Source organism: Cygnus olor, chromosome 5 (genome assembly GCF_009769625.2).
Source record: "Cygnus olor isolate bCygOlo1 chromosome 5, bCygOlo1.pri.v2, whole genome shotgun sequence".
Taxonomy (NCBI): Eukaryota; Metazoa; Chordata; class Aves; order Anseriformes; family Anatidae; genus Cygnus; species Cygnus olor.
Genome location: NC_049173.1, coordinates 17631614 through 17654636, shown reverse-complemented (window position 1 = coordinate 17654636; position 23023 = coordinate 17631614). Strand labels below are relative to the sequence as shown.

Here is a 23023-nt window from a genome sequence, read left to right as displayed (position 1 = left end):
CCCTCAGCACTACTTGATCCTAGATATGTTTATCCACTTAGATATACATGATATACAGGCTTTTTTTTTTTTTTTTAATTTATATTTGATTTTGGGAAGGAACGAGATGAGCTCCAAGTAACAGAATGTGATAGCTCTGGAATATTACACAGCATTAATCTCAGAAGTGAGTGGGAGCAAGACACTGAGGAATGCACAGCCTGAGAAAACTGGGGAGGCTCAGTAAGTAGCAGGAGGAGATAAAAGCAGACAGCTTGGGAAGATATTTGGAAAAGAAATATTGGTATAAAGAAGACAGACAGGAGAGAGACAACCCAGGCCGCTTCTCGGGCAGACCTTTCAGTGAGTGCCTGCAGCTCTGTGCTGCTGGATGTGGAATTATTTTATGGGTTTCTCTTGTTTCCAGGGTCTTGGAAAACTATTGTCTAGTGCATGACCTCACGGGAAGTGCAACTGTTCTACATAGTGAGCACATCCAAGAAAAAAAAAATGAAAGAAAAGCCAAAAAATTAAATTTGGTGGTTAGTTTGTCCTATTTTTATCTTTTCTGTGAGTTATCTGGAGATGCATGCAACTTATTTTTGGAAGATTTAGGAAGCAGAGGGTGTTACCAGCTATTGCAGCATATATATATATATATACACACACATTATATATATTTATGCTGCATTTTTTGTGACAGATAATGAGCTGCAAAAGATACCTATAGAGGCAGCATCATTAAGGGAGGTTGTTTTTAGACAGTTGCATTAAAGATTTCTCAAGTAAAAGCTGAAGTAATTGTTTCCCTATTGTTAAAGAGGGACGCATGGAGTGAAGGACGGAGAGCACGCTTGGTTCTGTGGCGAGGGGTCACGGGCTGTAAAAAGGCTCAGAAATTAAGGAATTGGGCTACAGCTGTTTATGTGGTTTGCATTTCCAACCCCTCCCATAAGAAACTGCATGGCTGCACTCTATCATTTGCAAGGATCACTGTAGATCTGGCAGGGCCTTGCCAGCAGGATTGCTGTCTCCAAGGGTTTGCCTGTATACAGCCTGTGGCTGTCTTCAGTCTCTCCGCTGTGCCTTATTGTGCAGACACAAAGAACTCGATTTTGATTTTCTCTGAAACACTTTGTCTCACTGACTTCTACTCAGTTGCTCCTGTTGGATAGCTAAAGCTGTTCTTAACTAAACTGCATCTACATCTGATGTATACAGGCTCCCTCTTTCTTCTAACTGTATTTAACACTAAGGGCTTGTTAGCTCCCCAGAATATTTTTTTTTTCCTGTTCAAAACAGGAAATTGGCCCAGGTGCCATTCCCTTGCACTAGCAGTAGTTTTGCTGAGTGTCAGTGAGAGGCAGGTACAGCAACATCAGGGTCCTGGAGGTAAAGTTGTGCCAAAATATCATAGCCGAGGGATTTGCACTGCATTTAGCCAGGAGGTTATTGTCTGCCTATGCTCAGACACTAATTGCTGACGAGACTATGTGCATGTAACACATCTTGTTTCTAATCATGTAAACAAGTATTTTCCTGGCCTTGGAACTGGCAGCCAAAATGTGATTAAAATTCAGTGAGTTTCCTCCTCTCCCTGGTAGTAAGCATTCCCACTGAGTCAATGAAGGCAGCTGCGCTGGCCAGGGCTGTGACCCAAGCTGTAGCCTGAACAATAAATTCTGCGAAGGAAGAAGGACAAACCTCTGGGAATTGCCTATTTCCTTAGAAGATCTGAGGAGCCTGTTGCTTGGAGGACCTCACTGCATCTCTTGAACAAGGAAAAGGCAGTGCTGCCCCACAATGGACGAAAGGGATGCGGTATCCTGAGGTATCTTTCAGCATCAGATATCCAGCTTCAGGGGAGGATAGGCTCAAAAGAGGCAGATATATCTTTGCTGATCTTGTCTGCACCCACTTAAATCTGCGCTTCAGGGCTCCTGTTGATCACCTGCAGAGTCAAGGAGGAATTGCTCAGCTGACGGATGCAGACCTTGAATATGGGGATGTTTGTTTCTCTCACTATTATTGCTGCCTTGCAGTGACACAAAAGACTGTGGCATCAGCAAGTGATGGCACACAGAGAAGCTGGATTGTGTCCCCAGAAGTGCTGTCAGTGGAGCCTGGGGACTTTTAATGATGTGCAGAAGGAATTATATTTTTTCCAGCCTAGTTTGATGAAAACCACTATATAGCTATTTTTTTTTCTTTCCTTTCCTTTTTCTTCTTTCAGTAGCTTGGGGGGTTCTTTAACTTCCTGTGATCACCTGGGAATTGCTGTGAACAAGCCCTGTGCTACCATAAAGGACCTGAATATTGGCAAGGCCCATGGGGCTCCCCTGCTCTCTTCCTGTGTGGAGTACAGTTTTTGACTTTTACCAGCCTCCTGTGGACTTGGGAAGTGAGGAATGGATGTCTCCACATCCCCTTGCTGGTCTCTTAACTGGTTTCAGCCGGCTGAGGGGTCCAAGCTTATATCCTGGGTGGATGCTAATTTATTCAGGAGGGCTTGCTCCTTTGGCAGATGTTATGCATTTCACTACATCAGAGATTCAGCTGTCAGCAGAGGGGGCAACATGCATATTCAGGGTCTCCTTTAATGTCAGCCATAGCAGAAAGTGCCTGCCACTCAGCAGTAACAGCTTGAAATGCTGTGGGGCTATCGGTGCGATGCTGTGCAAGTGGAGATCTCCCTTGTAGGCCTCTTGAATCTCACTCCATTTATTAGAAGGGGTGATTACTCAGATTTCTGTTCTGGGAGACTATTAGCTAGCAAGCTAGACAGCGAATTTAAAGTCCACTAGGTACAGCACACTTGTACCCTACAGGGATAACGAAATGTAAGCATTTCTTTTAAAAGTGTCTTAATGCACTTCTTGCAAGTTCCTTGCTCAGTGATTGCCAGTAAGCCTGTTCCCATGGCCAGCACACCGCAGTGAGGACATGCTGAATTTAGTCTGGTTACTGTGCCTTGGCTCCCTCAGGTAGTTAGAAATGCATCTATGGAAATGCAAAATTTTAGGTAATGGTCTGACTTACTTTCAAAGGAGGTTGTTAGCATCTTCCATCTTATCTGATAAAGCTTCTAGTTGGAGCTGAGATAACAGTGAATATATTGTATGTAAGGGACCGAGTGCCCTGCTAATACTGGTGAAATAGCAGTTTGCATATGTGCAAGAAAGAGTTGATATAACTTATGTATATTTGTAATTGGTTTTTATTTACTTAGGCTTCCTGTCTTGTAATTTCATCTTTACCAAGTCCTGGGGTGCATCAAGCCTGTCATTGCTAGTCAGTTGAGGGAAGGGATTGACTTGCTATGCTCTGCATTGGTGCGGCCTCACCTTGAGCACTGTGTACAGTTTTGGATGCCACCCATAAGAAGGACATAAAACTATTAGAGAGTGTCTAAAGGAGGGCAACTGAGATGGTGAAAGGTCTGGAGGACAAGACATAAAAGGAGAAGCTGAAGTCCCTTGGTTTGTTCATTCCAGAGCAGAGCAGGCTGAGAGGAGGCGTCATGGCAGCCTGCAGCTCCCTCATGAGGGGAGCAGAGGGGCAGGCGCTGAGCTCTGCTCTCTGGGGACAGCGACAGGACCCGAGGGAATGGCATGGAGCTGGGACAGGGGAGGGTCAGGCTGGGTGTTAGGGAAAGGTTCTGCACCCAGAGGTGGTTGGGCACTGGGACAGGCTCCCCAGGGCAGTGGTCGTGGCCTGAAGCCTGACAGTTCAAGAAGTGTTTTGACAACGCTACCATACATAGGGTCTGATTTTGGGGTGGTCCTGTGTGGAGCCAGGAGTTTGACTCAAAGATCCTTGTGGGTCCCTTCCAGCTTGGGGAGGTCTATGATCCTAGGAGCTGTTTGTTCCTGCCTCAGGTTATACTAATTTGTGGTTTTCTTCTTCCTCAGGTCTAGGATGTTGAAGGGTTTCACTGTGTCACATTGGTTTCTTTAGGATACCAGCTAAGTACTGTGTTTTCAAGATGACCAGGCTTGCTTTTCCAAGGCAGGGGTTAGCCGGCAGCCAAGCCTTGCCAACCAGAAGGCCATAAATATATTTTGTAGAACAACATTTAAGGATAAACATATGTACACAATGACACCCAGAAACATCTTCCATCTTCCAGAAACATCTTCCATCTTCCACGACAGCAGGGTGAGCTCACATTAATCAGTATGTCTGGTACAGTGCCTCACTGCTGGCTCGCTGTGTGGCATAGCTTTGCTATGCACCACTTTGCAGCTCTGATGGTAGAGAAGGTGTCCAATCTTCAGCCATTGCACCAGCAAAAGGACTGTAAGAGTTTTGTTGCTAAGGGATGGATTCAGAATGAGTTTTTATGATGAATGCTGTGTGTCTATCTGACAGTGATCTGTACAGAGCAGTGACAGTCACAAGTCACCTCCAGCTGTGGCTAGCAGCAGGTTGTAACGCTCCAGCAGCTTGTCCACCTCTGGCTCTGGAGCAGGGAATTGGTGCTGCCAGAAGTGGCTGGCTTTGCAGGCACCTCGTTTTGGGGGCACAAGCGAGGCCTCTGCCAAGTATTTGCTGCCATTTCCACACCGGGTTGATGGTTGGGGTTATTGTTGGCCCTACCCCGCATTCACTTGTGAAACCTCTCAAGTCTGTCTGCCCCAGGCAGATTGTGAACCTACAGGCCGACTGTGAACCTTCAGGCCATTTCCACTTCTCACCCAAGTTTGTCACAAGGTTTACAAAGCCTCATCCCCCCAGCCCCGGAGGTTAATCTGGAGTTAACACAGGCACCAGAGGCACAACCCAGCTGAATGGACCAGGAACACTGATGAAATTTAGGTTGACCCTTCAAGAGAGCAATCTGTGCTTCCTGGGGCCAGCGGACTTGAAGCAGTGAAAATCCCTGAGCACCTCCTGCTCAGCTGGGAATTTCATGTGTCATATAAATCCAGCTCAGCATACAGCCAGAGGTGCACAGGTTAGGCTCGTTAGACACCAACTTCCTACCCATAACAATTCAGCGCTGTTTTGCTGCAGTCCCCTTGGGCTCGGTGTGCCCATGTGCTCAGCCCGTGCCCAGCACGGGGCACCAGCACAGCACTAACACGACATCAACATGGCTGCCGCACCCTCACCGGCCTACAGCAGCCCAAAGGTTAGAGCCTGTGCCCCCCAGATATGATAGTCCAGGTGTTGTCTAACCCAGATGGAGAGCATTTGGACCCACAGGTCCCACCGCACAGAGGAAGGCAGTCAGTTGACAGGGTAAGGAGGGTAATTCAGAAGAAAGCGCTCCCCTTTTGAAGCTAGCTGTCCTGCAAGGAAGACAGGTTTCATAAAGGCTGTATGGCATACAGAGTAAGGACCTCACCAGCACTCTGCGAGTGAAGCTTGGAGAGGGCAAGGTCACTGATTTGTGGAATAAATATACTTTTTTTTTTTTTTTGTAAAGGTCAGTGACTGACTAGGATAAAACTAAAACTCATAGTCTCTGATACAACATTAGAATTTCTGCAAAAGATTCAGAAAACCTGAATTGTACCAAATGAGTAAAACTGGCAATTTTGGGACCATTCAATAGTACTCTGTCGTTGGCTAAACCAGTGCTTATTACAGAACTAAGCTGAGCTTGAACACAGCAGCTCTGGCCATGGGTCCACACCGTGTAATTATCCTGCCTCTATTCTAGCAAGCTATTTATACCACCCCCACACCATGTCGGCTGCAGCTGCTGCTGTGCCTGAGCGTCTCAGGCCTGGTAGGCTGCTCTCTGGAGGATGCTTTCTTCTAGGAATCAGGACACAAAAGATGTTGCTGCATATTGTTCTAGTGAAATGGAAATTTGAAGACAGAGAGCGAGACGGAGGCTGCATTTGTCACTGATCTGTGCTATCCTTTGCACAGAAAGGACTTTGACACATAACATCATGAAAAGAGCAATGGTAAATGCATAGTGGGGAGTAGAATAAAAAGGAGGCAAAAATCTGCATCTGCTTTTAGACTGCTTAAAAAAAAGGCTAATGTACATTTCCTCCAAGGTGCTGGAAAGTCCAGCTTTTCTGTGGCATGTACCAGCCCTCAGGAGCACTCACCTGTCTTCCTCACTTAGTCAAAACAGACTTGAGCTGATACTGAATACTTCTGAAAATTTGTTATTTTCTCACCTTTATCTAGATCCTTTTAGGCATTTAGTCTCTGGGTGGGTGAGTACCTTCTATGCCCCATTTCCCTGTTTATATCCTTTATCTAGATAGAGCGAGGCTGTTTGGGCAAAACTCTTGTTTGCTGTGCCTTCATATACCCAGACCAGGAGGAGGTCCTGTTGCTGGTAGATCCTTCAGGTGTGGACTTGTTGTGTACCCAAATTATCCCCCGGAGAACACCTCTGGTGTAGGCGAGACTTCTTTCTGTACTGGTACAGCTCCCCGTTTCTTTCAAGCAAGAATAAGGTCCGCAGGTGACCTTGCTCTCTAAATGTAGCTAAGACTGCATCCCAAATACTGTCATTTATCACACCTGGTGGAAATCCTATTAGAAATGTCTGTGAAGGCTAAATGCTGACATAGCTATCTCATAGACACAGCTAGACTGCCAGTACAGTCAGTCCATCGTGTGCCAGAGCCCTATGTTACTATTGGCCTAATTTGGACCTACAAAGTTCTACAAGAGAATGCTTAAAAAACTGGAACCGATGATATGCAGCACAATGTTTGGTGGTGATAATGGCCAAGAATCACAAATTAAGTCCATTTTGGGGCCAGGAAAGGAAATAGTTGTGCAATAGCATCACCTCCTATTCAAGCTCTCTACAGACTGGGAATCAAGGTCTGAGATAAGAATTGTGGGGTGAGGCTGATACACACTGAAGTATGCTGGCCATAAGAGTTGTTTTGAGTCTCCCAGTTGTGACCTACATGATCTCTGCCCCTTTCCTCCAGCACTTGTAATGAAGGTGGCTATGGGTTTAGATTCCTGTTAGACACCAACTTATGAATTCTCATGATTCATTTGTAAGTTACAGTGAACAAAGTTCACATTATTTCTGAACAAGAACATTGACATAATCATGTAGTATATTTTTATCTTATGGATTATCAACATCACAGTTGCAGTGAATGCATTTTAACTCTCTTGAGCATCTCCGTTATCACCCAGTCTCTCTTTTTCAAACTATAATGTAACAGGAGACATCACTAGCATAATACCTCAGGATACTATTCACAGCAAAGGCATCTCAGCTGGAACAGAATCCCACCATGCTCTACGCTATTGTGTTTCTTAGGGCAAGTGTGGTACTCTGGAGCCAGGACAGGAAAACTACCTTGCAAGTACATGTGGGTGAGACCCAGCTGGGACCTGCAAGACCAACTAACTTGTGCTCAACCACCCTACTTCAGCCTCTGTTTTAATGAAAACAGTAAGGGAAACAATAGGGAAGATTCACAATGTGCATAATCCAACCTACCTAATTGCAGGCTATTTCTGAAAGGGGCTCACACCTCCTCCCCACTTCCACTGCCTCCTCTGCATTTAAAAAAATAAAAAAAGGAAAGGCCATGAGCACAGTGAGCTGGTCTGACTCATCAGTAGCCTCACACTCACCAGACATAACACAACAAGAGCAAAGCAAATGTGGGGACAAGAACTCCTTTTCAGCAGCAGCTGCCATGATTTTGGGTCAGGTGCAAGATGAAATCACACCATAACCTGGCATACAAGCCATGTTCTGGTTAACCCTTTGTGTTACTGAAGTTCATCCTTGCAGTAGATAATCCTTTGGTGATGTCTTTAACCAAAACCGGCTAATTAAGAACGTTACAGTTCTCTGACAGCAGAAGATGAAAAATGTGCAAGGGTTTGTTTGCATCTGCTAGTGGGCTCTCTCCAGGGCTTTTGATAGGCCAGAGGCAGCTAGTGCCTACTCCCTTTTTTATTTTTAATCCTTCAGCTGCCACTGCTGGCTGACTCAGCGCACATCATGAAGCGATTGTTCACACGCAGGTGTGTTGTGATTTACTGCTTCACGTGGTGTCTGCCACAGGTGGCTGAGCTGCGCAGCTTCTCCCCAGGTAGGCAGAGGCACTGGGGCAGGAGCACCTGTGTCTGCACGCCAGCCCTGTTGTAAGGTTGCTCTAGAAACATGGCTTCCTGCGGTCTGGCCACAAGTGTGGTGAACCAACAGGCAAACAGGACTTCTTCCGGAAGCACAGGTGTGGAAAGAAGTGATTGTAGCTCGAGAGCGAGTGGGTCCTGTGTCCTGTGTCAGTCAGTGAATGCAGCAGCCGGCTGCTCCGGTTGCAGGACCTGCTCTGCAGTTGCAGTAACAGTTAAGGTTCCTATTTTCCAGCACCCAGGAGTTTATCTGTTCCCCTAAACACTTGCTTGCAAAATTAAAGGAAGGAAAAAAAATAAGAAAAAAAAATAGGAAAAAAAAAAAAAAAGAAAGAAGCAATCTGGAAGGGACCCATAAGAAATAAATTGTTCAGTCAGAAGTTTGCTGTTTTACTACAGGAAAAGACTATTTTTGCAAGACTGATGAAAGGGAAGCAAACTTGGTAGTTATGTTTTATGGCCTCTGTTGCCCCCTCCAGTCCTACATTAGTAGTCGGTGCTGTTTGGAAAATGATGATCCTGGGAAAGCCTGCACTATTAAGGATGTCTCGGGCTCATTATTTGATATACAGCTGATACACATTGGAAGTGAAAATTGGGGTCAGAATTTCCTTTTTTGGTATCTCCAACTTTCCCTCAGCCTGTTTATAGAGGAGACAGCTTTATAAGAGCTGAACCTTGAGTCCTCTCAAAACTTTCTGCTGTGTTAAATGCACCTGTAACCCTGCTTTCTGTAGTGCTGCGATGGGTGGGAGCCCAGCCTTAACCCTACTCCTCTCAGAGGAGGGGACTCAGTGACAGCAAGGAGCTGAAGTGCACGGACTTCGTACATTTTTGAAGCTACATCACTGCGGTAATAACCAACAAATGTTGTCATTACCCATTGCTTACTGATTACTTTTTGAGGTGATAGACGAGGCACCTTTGGAATGGTAATTCTGTACTAAGAGTATCACTTTCTTGGAGAGATGATTTTAAAGGCAGAGAGGGAGCCAGGAGAGCAGTGAGCTAGTCACGCTAGTCCAGCGAGGACTGAGGGAGCAGGCTGCAGAGCTTCATACCTGGATGGAGCAGGAAAGGGTAATTTCTCCTAAAGAGATTCCTGCTGCATTTAAAGACACAATGGGAAATAATTCAGCACGACACATTTCATCAACCCTTTAATGTCCAAATTAGTTTTTTTACACTCAGTTCCTCCAGATTTATAAAGCCAAAAGCCTTCTCTCGCCTACCTTCAGCTTTGGTTTTTGTTCCTGCCATACCTTATGGGCTGCATGCAAAAGATCACGTCAGCTGGTGCATTTTGAAAACATTCAGGCATAAGTAACGGTATAGTGGTGCCTAGTGCTAGGCTGTTCCATGACTGGGTAGGTAATAGGAGCTGGACAGACGTGGTTATGTTTTTTCAAAGGATTTAGAAATTAAAGGTACCGTTTTAGCTCTTTGAAAAAGTAATTAGGGAGCTTAGGCGATTTGGAATAGGTGCTTTAAATTGAACTAGAAGGACCAGGTGGCCAAGCTGGTGACAAACCAGCATATCAGAAGCATGCACCCCTGAAATGTGGAAAAACTAAGCCTCACCAGCACCCTTCATCCCTCAGCCCACCCATACACACACTTGTCCTCCCAAAAGTTTGGGGTTCCATTTCTTTTGGATTCACTTTAGGTTTATCTTCACTGTCACACCACTTCAAGCCCACTTGCTGGCTTTGGAAGCCTAAGGGACTCCCATCAAGATCCACATAATCAGCAATGACAATGATGCAGGCCAGAAAAGGAATATTCATTATCTTCTCTATTGTTCACAAGTAGGATTCTTATCATATAGATTTTTAGGATAATATAGATATATGCAGAAGTGCAACACATTCCAGCGTAGCCTGCTGGTGGGATCAGAGAATGTAGCTCGGAGATGATGAGGTTAAACAGATGAAATCCCAAAGAAGTATACTTGCTGAAAGCAGATTTTAGCATACCTGGTTTTTAACTTGACGCTGGAGGGACAGGATGATTGCCAGCTTGATGGCTAAGAAAAATGACATTTTAATTGACAACTGAACAAACAAAGAATTAGAGAGATAAATCTGGAACTCCAGTATACCCAGGCTTACACTGTCATGCCACAGTAGAACAGTCAGGAAAAAAACAGACTTTCAAGGAAAAATTTAGCATTTTTAAAAATAGCCTTTGATGTTTAACATGCGTATAATTAATGACAATTTTTCCAAAGATACAGTTGGATTAGTTCTGCTTAGATTGGTTCTCTTGTCCCTGTGGCTCTTGATCAATCATGAAATTAAATAATTCCCGGAGTAAAATGGTTATCTGCACCAAAATTAGAAATGAATTTTAACCAATTACTTGAATAATTTTTATTTTAAGCAATGCAGATTCAAGCATTTTATCATGTGCATCAGTTTCTTATAACACCCCAGCACGTGCTTAGTACCCCCAGTGTGAATCAGTTTGAGCAGCACGAGCACGCTGCAGAATACGGGCAGTCTCTCTGCAACCTGCTATTGTGGTCTGCTAAATGAATGTGCTGATTCCTGCTGAAAGACTGGAGATCTCAAGCTCATGCAGCTTGTCATTACAGTTGTATACGGTTATATATAGTCATATACAGAGTGTTTGACAAGGCAGTTTACTAATAATTTTAAGCTGGAACAAGTAAAGGCTGCTTCCTGAGGGGGAAGTCCTGTCCTCTCTTGTGAGCGTTACTACTTATGCAGTAGGTCAGATCAAAGAGCTACCTGAAGCCTGTACTGGGCTTCTACAGGAAGCCTAACAAAATCGTGAGGGACAGAGGAGGAAAGGGTTGGCTTAGTTTTCAGCTGGCTCAGCCCCTGATTTATTTTATAATTTCCCTGAACAGCTATTATTTCTGAAACAGGCTGGGGGAGCAAGAGCACACATAGATAGATCTGTGTATCCATGTAGAGATTTTGCCAGCCACAAAGTCCAGGAGCAAACCCTGATGCAGAGGGCGCTGACCTGCTGGTCTGAAGGGGAATACTTCCCCAGGACTGGTTGTTCACACTGGCATTGCGTGCTTCGCTTCTGTGATTGAGATACCAGAGCAGTCTGACAACAGACTGTGAAAGACCTTTCTGTATATCAACAGAGTATTAGATATAAAAATATTCTTGGCCTTCTCACTCAATGTACTCAATGAAGAAAAAAAAAATCACACACATAACACCTAGTAACTTTTTTTTTAAGTTGAAAACTATGTTTAAACAAGTGTTGCTGTTTAATTCATATGCTGCAAGGACTTCCACTTCTGCCTGAGAACTCCTGAATGTAAGGTCTTACCGTGATAATCCATTTTTAAAAATAGATAGCTGAGTTTTGACAAGGCTGTTCCCAAGAGGTAGAAGGCTTGTGGATTTACAGTGAAACCGATGTCAGTGTAAGAAAAATAAAACAGATGATATTCAGGTTCACCTGATACACACAACAGCAGCAACAACTTCTCCACGAATGGAAGATGTGACACAATTAGACTGCTAACCTTTCCATGTTGGGAGTTTATCAAAAGAGGCTAGGGCTGTAAATTTAATGAGGAAAATGAAAGGTAAATTCTGCTATCACAGAATTCTCCTACACTGTACTTTTGTTCAAAGATCCCGTGAGGAAGAGCACCGGTCTCAGATCGATGTGCAAAGTGCCTCGTTAGAAAAGCTTTGGTATTATAATAAAAGGTGAATAAACGTTGTGAAGGAGCAGATCTGTGAAAGGTATGATAAATCCAAGTAACTGAACTTAGAGCATAAAGGCTCAACGGGAACTGAATTAAATAAATAAAGGTTTTGCGATACCTTTGGAAAACCAGGTACCACATAGTAAGTGCTAAAAGACGTCAGGGTCAGGGCATATATTATGAGCTGGGACTAGAAGGGGGAAAATGGCTGGCAAATAGAAAAGAGAATAAAAATGCCAAGGACAGGAAGAAGAAATCATGCAAAACAGGCACTTTAAATGGGGAAGGGAAACTGATATTTCTGCAGTGAGCAAGATGACACAATTGCTGGTCTGGTTTTTAAATAGATTTGAAAATACTACCTATAAGGGTTTTTTAACCATTTTACAGAGAACATACGGTCTCACCATTAAGCAGATATAATTTGAAATTAGCTTTAGCCTAGAAGGCACAAGAGATGCCAAGTGATAAAAAGTGATAAAAGTGAAGAGTTCCCCCCCAGTTTAAGTATCTTGCCGCTGAAAGATTCTCACTGGAGTGCACAGAGTCTGTGTCACAGTGAGGGTCCTCTATGCTCTTGAGGTAAGCAAGCTTTCTGGTGAGCTACGAAGAAAAATGTGTGCCATTGTTTTTCTGAATCATCTGCTATCTTGCGCTAAGCACTTTAAAACTGCTTCTTGTGACCAGTCATGCAAACACCAACGAGCACTCAGTCTAACTGGGAGTCTGGAATTCTTCCCAGCTCCCGTGTAAGCCCAATATTTAAGCGAGCAGACACTGGACTGCCCTAGCTGTCACACCCTGAATATTCATCTCAATGAATGACGCTTACCCATGCATCCCAGGAAAACTCTGGCAGGTATGTATCTACTAAATGTTTGGCCCTATTATACTGATATGGCAGTAATATGTTACCAGGCAACTTTCCCTTCAAGGGAAGTGAAGTGTGGGAGACGTTGAGAATAGCGCATAAATATTTAACATGCTCTTCCCAAGCACTAACAAGGTATACGTAAAAGTCCATGTATTATGGAGAAGCAGAATAATCTGGCTTCAATGAGAGCTGGGGTGGAAGGAGTAAAAAAAAAAGTAGTGAGGATTTAAGGAAACCTGAAATCTCAAATAACTGTACGATTGGCAAAGAGCATAGCAGCTTCTATTTTCTTTATGGTCCTCAAGGCATTTAAAACTTCGGTGTTGCTCACCATCAAAGGCAGCCAGCCACAGGCCCCACATCATTAAAATGTGTTCATGAGATATCTGTTCCTCCAGGTTCTTAACCAGGACACAGAAAAAGTTCCATTTAAAAATCATTTTATTATTAACATAATCTTCCCATTTAGCCAAGTGTGGGTCATGTATAAGGAATGTTGGTAAATACTCCATTTGAGCCTTCTTTTTACATATTTCCATTGATAAATAAACTCTGAATTCACATAAAAAAGTTAAACTTAAATAACTAATATATTTTCTGTAACAGGCATACATTGGTAAAATATAAATATTCTTGTACTCAGCCTTTGCTCTAAATAGAGATAACAGTTAGCCACACATCACAGTTATTAACAACTAAAAACAAGAACTCAACTGATTTTCTGGCCTGGACTAAAATAGAGATGGAAACAGAAAATTCACATTTTGACTTTGGGCCAAAAGAGGTTGAGAGGCAGGAAGAGGACAGTTTTCATAACAGCCTTGTTAAAAATAGTCTGCTCTGCCACTGAATTTTAACTTGAATATATTATTCTACGTTTGGTGTTGATTCCATTATAATTTTATGTAACACTCAAGTATCACTAACAAAATATGGCACATCATCCATGAACAATATAACGAAGTTTCAAAACTACCAGGGCAAAAACATAGGCGATATGAGTGATTTGGCTCTGGTTAGCTGTTTTGTCCTCTCAGTCTACCAAGATAATGCATCATGTCTCTGTTTTGGCCACTTCCCTGCAAAAGACTGGAGCGCTAAAGTTTTTCAAACTCACCAGTTACCAGGCAGCCTGAAACACTGGGTTTCCTCACCCACAAGTCAGACCAAGGTAAGCTGGTCAAGATACCCTCTCAAAGAACCCTGGGAATGATGGTAAAAGGGACAACGGGACTGCTAGCTTCAAGCTCCAGTGCCGTCAGGAAGCATTCGGTTGCGGCATCATCATTGCCTTGGGCCTGCAGCACCTCCCCTAGGCCATTCCAGACCTCGTGGGCTGTGGAGTTCACTTGCACGGCGTCTCTGAGAATCTTCTCGGCCAAGCTGTAGCGCCCGAGCTGGTAAAGAATCAGAGCCTGCAATAAAACAGCAGAAAAAATGGTTGAGATTGGCCGCAGTGGGACTTCCTGGAAGCTCAAATAATACGTTGCAGCAGTGAAGTACGTGTAGGTAGCTGATGGGTTCAGAGTGCAACAGACTAGATAATACGCCTTTTTATTTTATTTTATTTTTAAAAGAAAATAAATGACCTGGAGCAGGGCTGAAGCAGGCTATTCAACACCAATAAGAAGTCAAGTGGCTTTGGACCAGAAACAAAGCTACTGGAATGCGAAAACCAAGCTGAACAACAAAAACTCTAGCCAGCCACCAAGAATCAGTAAGTACCCGAGCTTTTGTGGCAAGCTCCGTTGCCTAAGTTCTTCAAAGGTGTGTGCCCTGAAGTGCTAATATCCTGCGGGCATACCTCAGCACCCACAGCAAGTCTTGCAACATCTGAGATCATAACTTGGCATCATTAGCTCTCAGCTACGGCAGTTACAACCAAGTTCAGCTCCATGGGCAACAGCCATGACATTTGATTCAGCCCGCGGAATGGGAAGTGTGCCGGGACTAACACTGCACCGGTATCATAGAGACATCCAGCAGACAGAAAACTCTCAGGAACTTTCTGGATGCAGATTTTGTCTCTCTCTCTCTAAGGGCTTGGATCCAACTCAACACCACGCTATCCAAGATGATGTCCAAACCCACTGGGATATGGCCTGAATGAACAAGTGGAAATCTTCATCCATCATAAACATCTATGCTACCATGCAGGAAAAGTTTTGGAGTGACCAGTAAGAGAACATTACTCTGAGATTATAATAGTCCTAACAGTCGTATGCACTTTGTGATGCTGTATTGCAAAGTGCACATGGACCAAAAATTTTTCTTACCCACAGAGGTGTCCTGACCACAAGCTTACAGATTCCTTGCAACTTCTCAGCTCCTACTCCTTGGATCACTTTTTTTTTTTTTTTTTCTCTCTGTACATCTATCCCTCCAATCCAACCTAAGCACCAACAATTAGAAAGTACTGAAATTCTGTGCAAACCCTGAATTATCCCCCGTGAGGTTCTGGAATTCTGCTCAGCAGGCTGACTTTCAGCATGGCCAGCCTGCTGGCTACATTGTGAGAGTAACAGAACAGACCATGCTCCAAAGAACAACCACACAAAGAAACATGAAGATTTGGCAAGTAAATTAATAAATGCAACAAAGGCTAATTTGCCTAACAGATATCCTGTCATAAAGGTACTAGAGGGCTTTTCTGATTGCGGATTTTTTTAAGCTGTGAAATGAGTCAGCATTTCCAGAGTGGGTGAATAGTATTTCCAATAAAATAAAAAAAAGATCAGATAACTTTTCTGCAGGAAAAACACCATCCCTGAAAGCGATTACGGTGACTGGTAGGCATCAGATGTGAAACTATGAAAAATGAAGCAAGGAGGTGGAATATATATATTATTGACTGCATGTAAATATATATATAGAGAGAGAGGTAGTTTGCATGCAGTCCGTTTAGTATAACCAACTAACCTTAGAAACATCAAAGTGTTACTGATTTTCAAGACTTGAATCTCTAATTCATTTTCAACTATTTTTCTCTGTGAGGATTTTGGTGTGTATTTCATACTAATTAAACACGCAAGTTATTTGAATATTGGTAATTTTTTGTTCCAAATATGCCAGACTACTTTCCCCACTTGCTAAGCACAAAGGCTGTTCTTTTAAAAGACAAAAGGAAACAACCAAATCTTGCAGATTTGCCTGTTGATGGGAACAGAAACAAGTTATGTTAAATCTGCTCTATTCTATACGGAAAAAAGCGTAGCTGAGTTTACCCGGGTGATAGAACAAATACCACTTGTCTGGCTGCCGTTCTACTTTAATAAGAATATAAGCTGTTTAGCACTTGGGAGGGAACTGCTCTTGCATGGACAATCAGGTTGCATCCTGTTCTCTCATAAATTTGAGGCCACGGCCTTTTAGGTGGAGAGTCTCCTGAAACCCAGCCGCTCACTGGCAATGATGCTGGCTGAGATGAGAGGAGGACTCCTTCCTCTCTTGGAGCTTTGCTTCCAAAGAACCAATGGAGAGGAAATTAGACTCATTTCGTGTAGAGCATCAAAAGAACAGTGACATTCGGTCACTATAGCTGTGGGCTGAGCTTAAACAAGTAGCGTAGGAGAAAGAAGGCATAATATCCCGACTCATTAACTCCCTCAGAATGATGGTCAGATGTTATATATTGCCAGTGTCCAGCTTGTAGATAGCCTTCCCAAATGGCTTCATTAAAATTCTGAGGCACAGATTAAATTGTCTGCAGTCCTTGCCTGACTTTGCCCTGTTAAGCACTCAGCGACAGACCCTGGGGAGAAGAAGCAGGCATGCCTACCATGCAGCAACACCCCTCAGTGACCTTTCACCATCACCCATCCAAGAAAACTGACCTCCAGTGTATCAGCTGTCAGCATATGCTTGCCCTCTGTACCCAACTCTTCGGAAAAAAAAACAAAACAAAACAAAAACTCCTCTAAGGTTTCTCAGAAATCAATACAAATTATTGTAGTCCTTAACTCATCGTTTTCCTTTCCTTCCTAACTGGAAAAACAAGCCCAAAGCTAACCAGTTCTGGCCTTTACCTATCTGGCTATAGATGTGCAGACAGCATTTATCTAGAGAATAATGTTAGGTCTGTTGCTCTATGACTGGAGACAGGCTCTAGCAATACATCAGCTCTGCAGAAACTCGGAGGGGTACCTGAGTGACATACTGCTCACACCTTCACACCTGGCACGTTAGTTTAAAACCCAAACAGAAAGCCTCCGCCCGATAATGTCTTTATAAAGAGGCACACACACTTTTCATTAAGGAGATACTACAGGGTTTCTGGAACCCAAATCAACTAGAAAAACTGCTACATTATTTACTCTAGTATAACAGTATAACAAGAAATATTAGTAGAAAAAACACCTGTTCCACAAAACATAATGAAAACAGTAACTTCCTTGAGAATTACACAAATATACCCCCCCAACCTGTTTGTTCCCTGTACATTTTACAATGCTACAGTACTTGTCAGAGATGTTAGTGCAACTGATGGCATCCTGCTAAGACAGAGCAGCCTGCTGCAGCCCTTTCACTAGGTGATACATTTAAATTTTAGGATGAAAGTGATAAATTCATGACATTTGCTTTTAGCACACTGTAATAAAAGCCCCTAACACATGCGGGCTTCCTCATTTTGCAGCTTTGTGCAAATTTTAGTTGTAACTTTTCCCTATGTTTGGTTTGATTATTTTGTTTGTTTTTCTCCTAGCAGTTCTTGGTGGTTGATTTTTGGCAACCTCCCCTACGTGTGTTTAGGCTTCCAGCTTCTGTCTTTTCAGAACGTCCTCATGTTATAAATTCCCTAACCAAATCTTATTTCTCTTTTGGCCTGTTCCACATGCAGAGGTTGATTTTGTAACTCAGAGGGAAAACTCTGATCAGATGTTGCACAGACAAAGCAAAGGCAAACTTTGAAGATTCCTTTGTGCATGAGTGCCATCATTACAAGAAGTAAGAGTGTTTTCATGGCTGTTTCTGTAATGTGTTGATATTTACTCTGGTCACTATGAACAATCAACTGTCCTCATAAATTTGTGGATTTCAGATCCTGCCTGCATTAGGAAGGGTCAACAGCCCCTTACAGTGCCCTGGTCTTTGTTAGAATTCAGAGCCAGGAGTAACAGGGACAGTCCGATTTGCAAGAGTACACAGGGGCTGTCTTTCTGAAAAAAAAATATATTATTGTGTGCTGCCCGTGACAGGGAGGTACTTTAGTCACTAGAAAACAAGGTTTTGCACAAGCTTCACATCAAAACATAACAAAACCCTCCAGGAATTAATAAAAAGGGAAAAAAAGTGGTTCCAATTCTCTTCTCTGCCACAGGTTATTTTCCAGGTCTTGCACATTTCTTCTTCCTTCAGTTGGGAGTCTCAAAGTCTCCTTCTATTTATTCAACGATTTCAAATGTGCTTGCTCCCTCTATCAGCACCCTTATACCTCACTGCACATTGTCCCACATAAAAACCTGCTATTCTTCATTCATTTCTCAAAAACATATGTCCAAGGATTATTTTCATAATGCTCAGCCAAATCGGGCCCAACCCCTGACTGAGGGCCCTTAGCACTGTTGTCAAAACATAAGTCATTTGTTGTTATCCAATATCTCCTAGGTACCTGCACAAATACAGTCAATAAAAACAGCTATTGAGTCTGAATACACAGAAATATCTTCACATTCCAGCCAAAGCACTGGGTTGAATAATCTTCATTTATACTTGTCTCGCATATATTATGGAACAGGGATTGTATCTTCTGTGCTTTGGATACTGTCTTGGCACTAACCTTGTTTAATGTTTTAACAAATGACATCACAAGAATTACAAGAGCGATGACACAATTAGAAAACAAAGTTAAGAGGATACAATATGGAAACAACAGGCTGATCGTGAGAACCAGAGTAACAGAAGCACAGCAGAAGTCAGTAACGGCAAGTGGAAAATAACACAGCAGCAACAACAAAGCAGGTCTGCAGCATGGTAGAAGCCTTTCAGCTGCAAGTAGCTTGGGAAAAGGACTTGGATATATCAGGCAGCCCCAGGATGACAATGTGAAAAGTTGCCAGTGCAAAACAGGAAAACACAAGTGACATCAGGAGAGGTTTCCATTAGGCAGAAGGCTGTACAGTGACAGCAAGACCTCCTCTGGCACTTTGTGGGGTCCCTGTTCAACAAAGATCATTCAAACTGCAACAGGCACAGAAAATGCCTACCAGGACGATCGATCAAAATCTTAATTTACAAGAAAAGGCTAACAGACTTGGTTTGTTTAACCTAGCAAATCAAAAACTGAGAGGAGATGAAGTTACTTGATGTAAAAACAGTATAGAGAACAGTAGAGAAAAACTATTTTAGTTAGAGAATAATGTTGGCACAAGAATAAGTGTATATAAATTGGCTGTGAGTAAGTTTACCAAAAAAAGGTAAAAGCATTCCTGGCAATTGGAGCAGGAAGTTTTTGGAACAGCCTTCTGTTCGCAGCAGCAGGGCACAGACTGGGTCCTACAGGAAGGGCTTGCACGCTCTGATGTCTATGCAGATAAGCCAGGGAGCCTCCACGACTCCTGTTCCAGTACCAGGTTCTCCATCAACTGCATACCCAAGTTCCTTATAATCGTTAGCAGAAAGTGAGTGATAATATTGTCACGCTTGTGTAACGTTATTACTTGATGCTTCTGTCGTAGGAAGAACTTCCTCTTAATTCCTTGGGTTACACTGAAGAAGCAGGTGCAGAGAAATGTCCAATTAATGAAAACAAAGATTAAAAGCAAAATTATGGCAAACATCCAACTTATTTCTGAAAGAAAACTAAGATGACAAAATTAATGTATTCTAGTTGTCAAATCCATAAGTCCTGCTTTTTTTTTTTTAATCATTCACTGTCTTTTGGACGCAGAAAGATGCACAATGGAATTTTTAAATGCACGTAGGACAAGTTATTTAATTAGCATTCACCTCAACAGAACCTAAAGCTTTAGTCCATCTAGTTAACTTTCAGTATGCCAGTATGTATCAATCTGGATCCTAGATAAGCAAGATACCTTTAAAGTTTGGCCTATGCTGATAGGAGAATAAAACCAGTAACTAAATTAAATACATGCTTTAATAAACCAGACATGCAAATATTATATTTTTATATAGTTCTTTTTCCCCTTGCATTTTCTAAGTAGTAAAGTTATTTTCATCTACTAAATGTTTTTAAAAAGAAAAACATTCAAATGAATTCTAATTTCCAAATGCAGCTTGACACAGTCTCCAAGTAAAATCTCCAGTTAGCAAGTGCACCATTATTAATTAATAAAATACCACTCAGAATCTGAACAACATGATACAATACAATTGTACAAACCAGTAATAAGCTTAAATAAACATGTAGTGTAGTCACTGCAAGGGAACCTTCCTTGCTGCAAACTGGCTTTCTCTCTTTGCAAATTAACCTGTCATAATGATTAACCAAACAGTCGATTGAAAACATGCATCTAGAAAAATAAACTGAGGAGAAATGGAAAAACCACTAAAATAACTAATTTCTGATTTTGAAAACATGATTGGAACTAGCCAGTTTGATGAGTCTAATAAAGTCACTTCTTTTTAATTTGCTTTTAGGCAAATGAAAATCTGTGATATTCATTTTTTTCCCATGGAACTAACTTTATAAAAATAAAAGCTATAATTGTCACCCATCGTATGCCTCAGCAAGCCAGAGGTTTATCATAAAGTGCCAAACATACAATCTGAAATAACGACACACAAAAGAAGTTAAAGAAAAAAAAGGTAACAATATATAGATCACTGTGGTTTCCTCTATGTGACTAAAAAATCTGCTCAAGAGAACTGGAGGTTTTCTTAAGGTTTAATCGTCTTACTACTTCTCTGCTACCCCTGGAAAATAAACAGTTGGCAATCCCAACAGAAGCACCACTTGAGGTTTCTTCGTTTGAGATCTCATTTGAGATCAAGAGGAACAACTTCATCTTCTTTGAGAAAAACATAGACTATAGGTGGGAGATGTTCTCGGAAGTCGTGAAATGTATTTCAAAGCAGAAAAATTACAACAGGAACTTTGACCATATGCCCATTTGCCTTCTTGAGAGAGGATGCTGAACTCTCAGCACTGAACTCTCTCGTAACTGCAGGGAAAGAACTGATAAGTGGAAGAAACAGAGTACCAGGAGAAGAAATGTAGCCAGCCTAACATGCAAAAAAGCATCAGAAACAATCACCATGTTTAAGATCTGCAGCCTGTTGGGCTGCAAAAGACTTCAGATACAGAGATTTGAGTTCTACCAGATAAGATTTTCATACTGTATTTTTTTCTAGGTACATCTATTACAAGACTTCTCTGAAGAGCTTCTACATTTGGACCTTGTTTAGCTAAAAATACCTCTCAGAGCTAAAAGTTTCCCTTGGCAAAAACAACAGTTATAACAAAACCTTATGAGAATATGAAAACCAAAGTGGACCGATTTCGCTTTTAGTAAGAAGAGCTGAGTGAGCAGCAGAACAGTGATATGCCACTTGCCCAATTCACTGATGACCTGTAGAAGTCCAACAAGCTAAAAGCTGCAAATGCATCATCAGATATAGAGCTATACAGATGTTAGAAATGATAATTAAAAAAAAATAATCTACAAAAGACAGAGAATTTACCGTATCCCTAGTAAGTTTCCCTGTTCACTATTTTTCATAACAAGTCCCAGTCTAAGAGAGAATCAACTTTCAACAGTGGTATGCAAAAAGGCATGATAAAAGCATGCAATCTTATTTAAAAACTTGAAAATGAAGAATTATGACTATAATCAGTTGGAAAGCTTAATATGCAATGCATGCACACCAAATCCATATGCACTGTAATTTTAGCATCACAAAACTGCCCCTTGTTACATGCTGCTTTTTCAGCCTGTTTTGCATGTGTTAAGGTGGCTGCTATTTTCAAACAAATCTATCAAATTTAAAGCTTACCAGAGACTTGACAGTGTTATGCTATAATAATGGAACAGAAGTGTTGGAGAGATAAAACCAAGAATTTTTCATATGTGCCCAAATAAGTAAAATTCTGTAGGTGATATTTCCCTTCTTCTGTGATAAAAATACGCATGTAAATGTATTCTACGATCAATATAAATGCTGCATTTTTGATTCCATGCATCTTTTTGATTCCATGTGCTTTACACTTATGTAGAGTGAAATAGCACATTATCTGTACACTACACTCTCCTATTCCCTCTTAGCTGATGAATTTGTACTGAAACATGTCCATCTAATATAAATATGACCTCACACAAGAAATCAAGTATCAATTCCTTCTTTGGAAGGAGTATACGTGTTACCTGTTTGGTCATCGTGAGCAGCTGTTTTCTGCAAGCACAGAAAAAACTCTGACACTGTGCCTTGGTTTGAAATGAGCCCTTCCATCGGAAATAAATGTAGCTCTGTGTCTGCTGTGACAGATATGGATGTGTTCTCATGCAGGGATTTTGAAGGGTGTCCATATTATAAGCCTTAAAAACGACATGTTTGACCACTAATGCTTACAAGTAAAGATCATTTTCTCTAAATTAAATACATAATTCTTTTGGATTGAAAAAGAAAATGCAACATACAAGTCTTTGTTTCCAAAATGCAAAATACAGAACTCACTGAAATGAGATAAGAAATAAAATTATTTTGAAGAATTAAGCTTTTTTTTTTTTTTTTTTTCAAATATACACAAAATAGAACTTTCTTGCAGCCCTGTATGTATTTATTAATTTTTCCTATGAGGACAGGCAGCTAATAGTAATACAGCTGCTCCCTCGCTAAACCAAAGCAACCGAGGAACAAGTTGCTTACACGTCCCTTCCTGCCGCCCTCACTTGCCTTGCTCAGTCACCAGCGCTGGGAGATACGCAGCTGGGCGTTTCGTGGCACTGCTGAAGGAAGTTCCCAACCCCAGGCTGCTGCTCTCTCCCCTTCGCCCAGCCCCAGCGTACCCCCTGCGGTATCCAGTTGCTTCCCCTGCTGCAGAACACTTGTTGCTAGGAGAAAACCAACTGCCTGGCAACAGATTTTTAAAACAACAACTTTGGCTTTGTTACTCATTGAACTTTACATTGCCAGCGTGAAATAATGAACATGCGTGGTTGGTGGTGCATATGTGTATTTATAACCCCCCTGAAAACGCCTGACCCCTTCTAGCAGGAGCGTGTTTGCCTTTTCGTTCGTTACTGTTCACAGCCGGTAACACTGAGTTCCAAAATGGAAAGGTTTTTTTGGGGGTTTTAACTTGGTGATCACAGTCTTATACTTAGATGGAAGCTCTCAGGGGACATTTTTTCCTGTTAAAACAACATAATCTTGCAATGGTCTACTGTAGTTTTGATTTACAACTTATTTGAACATCTTAT

The 23023-nt window shown here is 42.0% G+C and overlaps 1 protein-coding gene across 4 annotated transcripts in view; it reads right to left on the bottom strand.

The window, feature by feature from the left end:
* Positions 1-13070: 13070 nt before the first annotated feature.
* TTC7B (tetratricopeptide repeat domain 7B) overlaps positions 13071-23023 on the bottom strand; it is a 138627-nt gene continuing 128674 nt past the window's right edge. For all 4 annotated transcript variants that reach the window (XM_040558699.1, XM_040558700.1, XM_040558701.1 and 1 more), the window contains one exon: positions 13071-14062. In XM_040558699.1, the coding sequence (XP_040414633.1) occupies positions 13841-14062 (222 nt within the window). In that variant the 3' untranslated portion in view covers positions 13071-13840. The remainder of the gene's footprint in view (positions 14063-23023) is intronic.